A 6000-nucleotide genomic window follows, 5' to 3' on the forward strand; every position below is an offset into this window, starting at 1 on the left:
TCCAGTTTGCCACCCTCCTGCCACCTCCTGGAAGCCCCAGCCTGCTCTTTCTGATTTGGTTCACTAACCTTAATAAGCCTCCTCCCAAGTAATCCTCTCCATTCACCCACTGCTGTGCTGATCTGCCACTCTCATCCTATGTGCCTGCGGCTACAGACCTGACTTACAGAAAAGCTCCATCACCATGCCCAGCCTGTCTGTGGGACTTTACATGACTTCCTTAACCATCAGTATGTCTGCACATATACAAACCAGATGTATTAAAAAAGGGGTAACTGAGGCATATATACACAAAACTTGGGTAGCTTGTCTGCATCCCACTACTTACAACTGTGGGACCTCAGAGGCGAACCAGAAGCTGTCTAGCTCTTTTCCATTTCCCATGGTTGCAGAAAGAAACAGAATGGTCTGGGACTGCTGGGGTCTTGGCAGGAGTCTCGCTGATCAGACACTGGCTCCAGAAAGCCAGGAGCTCATGAAAGCCCTGTAATGGCCTGTTACCTTGTGTGCCACAGCAAGGGGTGGTGGTAAGCCCAAGCTTCTCAGAGCTTTTTCATGATTGGAAAAACAAAAGCCCAAATGCTAACTCAAGGGTCATGAGCCTCCTGCTTGCCTTCGCATTGACAGACCACAAAATCAATGCCGTGGCTACCTTGAGTGCATGACACTAGTAGCTTTGCTGCTGTTTTCAGCTTGGCTGAGAAACCCTGAGAACAGAGTCCAGTCCCCACATTTGGCTTGATCCAACAGAGGTGTGAAACTGAAAGCCAAGTGGGCACAAGCAGCTGTCAATATCCAGAGCCTCTAAGTGACACCCACATGAGGACTGATGGCAGACAATTGGCCCAGGGAGGCCTGTAGTCAGGGACACTGTTAGTATTATGGCAGCCTGCTTCTGGGTTGCCTAGCAACCTGTGATGTCATCATGTATCGCAGGCCAGGTGGCTACACCTGGCAGGCGGGGTTATGTTGCTACTTAAAAGGATCAATCCACTACTTTGTCTCGTTCTTGCCCTCTTGGCTCTTGCCCTCTCCTCTTTCTCTGTTGGGGTGTCCCCCAGTTTTCTTCCCCCTATTATGTCTCCCTCTCCCCTTCTTCCTCTCTCTCCATCTCATCTAATAAACCTCTTTCATATAAAATCTGCTGTGCGCTTCATCATTATTTAATTTGGTCCTAATATTGGTGCATTGGCCGGGAATCGAACCCAGGCCTCCCGCCTGGCAGGCAAGAATTCTACCACTGAACCATCCAATGCCTGAAAATCTTTTTTTTTTTTTTTACTTTCTCTCAACTGCCTTTACCCCCAGCACATCTGTCCCGCTGCCCGGGACAGCTGCCTGAAGTGGCTGCTCGTATGACAAGCCCTGGGGAGTCCTGGGGAGCCTCAGGGAGCTCTGGGACTTATGAGGCACCAAAATTGGCTTCAGACAGACACAGCCTGCTAGGTAAGCAATTACTGGGGACCCTATGCACACATAGATTGCTTTAAATTGCCTCAGGTCCCATGGGCGAGATTTTAAATTTCCCTTGGAATGCCTGCTGCTAGAGGCTGGCTTGTAGACAAGGGTTTTCAGTTACGCAGACTTCCATCCCATGTGCACGCAGCCATGCCACACTCACACAGAGAGTTTTAAACTGAGTTGGGACAGTCATCCCATGAGCAAGCACCTGGTCTTGCTGTGCTGCTACAGTCCTGTGCACACATAGCTGTGAGGCGCCATGTTGATTTTAAAATAAAGAAGCCGCACAATGTGCTTGCCCCCCACTCCTGCATACCTCCAAGCCATGCGTTCAAACACTGGCTCTCAATATTTCTGACCTAAGTTGCTATGTCCAAGCTTTTAAAAATCTTTTCTTCCTCGTTTCTGTATACTCTGCTCTTAAAATATACATATTTTAAAATGCTTTAAATGGGTATCTACTGATTTATGTAATTTTCTCATTGGTTTACATTTATAAGACTTCCTTAATCATAATTAATTCTCTGTTTATCTCCTTTCAGACTAAGACAGCAACAAGCCTCATTTTAAACTGGTATGGATTTTTTAAAAAAATAAGTTAAAAGGCTTAATATTTCCTCCTGTTGCTATGCTACTGTTGTATTGACTGTCCAGAGCTTTGACCTTTATCAATAGAGCTCTGATGTATTAATCTAACTCTAATACAAAAACATTCCACTATACCACCCAGTATCATGGTTCTAAGCTCAAGATTTTAAATCTCCATAATGTGTACTCATACTAAAGGTTAAGAGCAAGTGAACTTCCACTTCTACTTCATGAAAGGCTTCTGCCTTTTCAGAGCTCACCTTAAAGAATGCTTATGCTGTTAAGACAAATGTGTAGGCCTACTGCTTTTTCTATAATGTATATTTCAGTGCAGATTACAATTGTGATGCTAACATGTCTAAAGTTTTATCTCCTTCATAAAACTTAAAAGTAATTCTTGTAAGCTGCAGAAAATCCACCTAAATCCACCTGTCAGGTCAACTGGGTTCCAGATAAGTACTGCATTTACTGCCTATCTCAGAGGGTTGGATTCCTCCCCTTTCCCTAGTTTTGGGACTTCCCTTTCCTGGCTACTTGATTGCTACCTTCTACGGGCAACAATGGCTGGATTGGTGAATTCCTTTCATTGGCCAGCCACTGGATTGCTGAGTTCACCTCATTGATCAGCATCTAATAAACCTCTTTCATATAAAATCTGCTGTGCACTTCATTATTTAATTTGCTCCTAACAGACACCAGCCCTCCTTGTGGACAGTGGGCGGTCAGAGGATGAGCCTTCTCCCTGTCAGCCACATCCTTAAAAGCAAGTCAGCTGTTGACAGTAATGACCATTGATTGTGCGCTTGCCCATGCCCCATGCCATGCTCACACAGAGCAGCACATTCAAAGCTGTAGACAGCTGCCTTCGAACTGAGTCTTTAGTGAAGTCCAGGCCATCAGTGTTAGCATTCCTTATGCATGAGTGAGGCCACAAGCTGATAAAAATGACCTTCCCCAGGCCCTACAATCCAAAGGAAAAGAAGACAAGAATCTAGCTCAAGATTCAGCAAAGCCTGCATCGGAGCTTCTTTATCCCACCTAGGAGTGTCCCTTGGCCACTTTTCTTACTGCACAAATGGCAGAAGTACCTGACCAGGCAAATCACACCACCCAAGGACCAAAGACGAGCCTTTCTTCCAGGGGTATCCGGCTTGTTTTCCCTCTGAGGTGACCCGGGTTACTAGGATTCCCATATACTGGGGTTTCCTCACTGCCACAGTAGGAACCAGGTTGACTTGGGGCGAGGTTTACCTTCACTGCTTCCCAGCTGGAATTTACCAGGTGCTGCCGGAAGGGCCCAAAACCTAAAACCAAAGGTACCCAAGTTTATTCAAATCAGTGTGGTAGCAAGTTCTGCCACATGGTAACAAGTCCCATAAGCCCCAGAGACCAGCAACCTTGCTATTCTGGGGGGGCTTCCTCAGAATCCTCTGTGTGAAACCCAGTGGGGGAGGCCCCCTCAAAAAAGGGGAGTGTAGAGAGCTAGAGGGCTGGGTCAGAGGTTGAGAGTATTTCCTGTTGGCCTTGGTCTGCTCTTGCTGTGATAAACACTGCCCAAAACCAACCTGGGGAGGATAGGGTTGATTTGGTTTATAGGTTACTGTCCATCAGCAAGGAAAGCCAAGGAAGCACGAATCCAAAAGAGGAACCTGGAGGCAGGGGCACAGATGGATGCCACTCACTGGCCTGCTTACATAATCCACTTGCCCAGGGATGGCACTACCAAGAGTGAGCCAGGCCCTCCTTGGTCAATTAGCAATATTTTAAAAATGCCCCCACAGGCGTGTACACAGGTGAATCTAATGGAGGCCATTAAGTTGAGGTTCCCTCTTTTCGGGTGTATCAAGTTGACACCAAAGTTAAGTCACCATGCTGCTCTTCCAGAGGATTTGAGCTCAGTTCCCGGCATCCAGGTTCTGAGACTCACAACTCTCTGTAACTGCAGTTCCAGGGGACCGGTTGTCCTCTTCTGATCTCTGCAGGCACCCAAACATTCATGGCTCAGGCACCTGCACTCACACACAGGCAAGCGTAAACACAAAGTAACAAAGAAGTAGTTGAAAGGGGTCTCACCCACTTCCACAGTCAAAGGCTAGGAACAAGTACACACAAGGGTTGCACTGAACCTGCCTGTATTAGTTGCTTTTCTCATAGCTGTTACCCAACGTAAGGGAGGGGCGATTTATTGACTCATGGTTCAGAGGGCCAAGTCCACCATGGTGGGAAAACAGTGTTCGGCTGTGACAACACAAGTGTGAGCCTGAGGCTTGTTCACGAGTATCGGCAGTCAGGAGCCTGAGAGCTTCTCTTGAACCAAAGCGAAGCTGCGAGTCCCAAGGCTTATTTCCCCACCAGCTACTTCCCGAAGGTAGACTCCACGCCTTAAAGGCTCCACAGCGTCTCCCAAAGCACATCCTCAGCTAGCAGCCAGATGCCCAAGCACATGAACCGGTATCACATTCAAACAGAAATTCAAGCTTTGGGGAGAAGCAGAGACAGACCTGTGCGACCATCCCCATCTGCTTGTTGACAAAGGCACAAAAGCAATCCCATGGATGAGGACTGTGTTTTTCCAAAAATGGTTCTGGAGCGATGGGACACTGTGATGGCTGCCGTTAACTGATAACAGAATCCAAAATCACCTGGGAGCCAGGGCCCTGGATATGCTGGAAAGTATGTCTTGATTGTGTTCATTTGAAGTGGGAACGTTTGCCCACTGTGGGTGGCGTCATTTCCTGGCTGAGTGGCAGCTGGCATCCACTGCTCTCTGCTTGCTGGTTATAGACAGGATCCTGCCACAACAGGCTCTTATCTACCATTTGAACTGTGCGCCAGAACAAAGCCTTTATCCAAGTTGCTTTCGTCAGAGTGTTTTCTCACAGCCATAGAAAAGTAATTCAGACAGAAACCAAGAGGCAAAACCCCAGTCTCTTAATGTCCTACAGCTTAGGCATCAGGAAGTTCTAAATGGAGAGCAAAACCTTAGATGTAAAAAGCAAAACTGAAACTTTTAGAGAGAGAGGAAAAAAAAGGTGATGATGGGGAATCTCAGGAGCCTTGATCCAAAAAAGAAAAAACTGACAAACTGGATTCCACAATAATCACAAACGTTGAGGCTGCGGTGGGGATGGCTCATGGGATTATAGGGGCATAATGTACCCACAGCCCCAAGCACCAAAAAAAAAAAAAAAAAAGGAAAGCATAGGCTTAGTAGTTAAAGTGCTCACCCAGCATGCACAAAGCACAGGGTTCAAGACCCAGCACCAAAACAGCCATGAAAGCATTCAGTGAAGGGTTGTTTACACTGGGTTGGCTTGTGGCCACGTCTGCTGGGGACTGTCTTGTTAACTGATGTGGGGAGACCCAGATTACTGTGGGCAGCACCATTCCCTAGGCATCGGGTCTTGAGCCGTACAAGAGTGGGGAAATCAAGCTGAGGCCAGGAGAGCTCGAGTGTGTGTGTGTGTGTGTGTGTGTGTGTGTGTGTGTGTGTTTCCCTCTGCTCTTGACCATGAATGTGATGTGACCAGTGCTCTGAAGTTGCTGTACTGACCTTCCCACGTGATCGAATGGAACCCGGGACTGTAAGTTGAAATAAACTCCTTTATCCTCTAAGTCCCTTTGTTTGTTTGGGTTTGTTGTTGTCTTTGTTTCCTTGTTTTCACTGGATAGTTTATCATAGCCAAATGAATCTGGAACACACACCCAAGTGTTAGAACGGGAGAACAAAGTGTGGAAGAAGCTATAAAGGAATAGCATGAGGTGATTTTGAGGTGATGGCCACGTTATAGATCTTAACTACAGAGGTAATTCCAGGAAGCTACACATGGCTTGAAATTATACAGGGCTGTCTGTGAGCCCATTTTCATTCCTCAACCCCTCTCTCCCTTTCTCCTTCTCCCCTTTTCTTTCTTTCTTTCTTTCTTTCTTTCTTTCTTTCTTTCTTTCTTT

The 6000-nt window shown here is 46.8% G+C and overlaps 1 protein-coding gene and 1 non-coding gene across 6 annotated transcripts in view; both read right to left on the reverse strand.

Moving 5' to 3' along the window:
- Pgpep1l (pyroglutamyl-peptidase I like) overlaps window positions 1-6000 on the reverse strand; it is a 28259-nt gene that overhangs the window by 19965 nt on the left and 2294 nt on the right. For 2 of the 5 annotated variants that reach the window (XM_055623454.1, XM_055623453.1), the window contains exons 1-2: window positions 4551-4746; window positions 3301-3353 (exon numbers count right to left, since the gene is read on the reverse strand). The exons of 2 other annotated variants lie outside the window; for them this stretch is intronic. In XM_055623454.1, the coding sequence (XP_055479429.1) occupies window positions 3301-3353; window positions 4551-4743 (246 nt within the window). In that variant the 5' untranslated portion in view covers window positions 4744-4746. Of the gene's footprint in view, window positions 1-3300; window positions 3354-4550; window positions 4748-6000 lie in introns of those variants that run through there. One more of the 5 variants, XM_055623455.1, reaches the window with a different exon arrangement.
- Window positions 1185-1256, reverse strand: Trnag-gcc (transfer RNA glycine (anticodon GCC)). Its single transcript has one exon. It is a non-coding gene; the product is annotated as a tRNA-Gly (tRNA).

This window comes from Psammomys obesus, unplaced genomic scaffold, assembly GCF_907164565.1.
Source record: "Psammomys obesus unplaced genomic scaffold, mPsaObe1.curated_primary_1811, whole genome shotgun sequence".
In the NCBI taxonomy this organism is placed as follows: domain Eukaryota; kingdom Metazoa; phylum Chordata; class Mammalia; order Rodentia; family Muridae; genus Psammomys; species Psammomys obesus.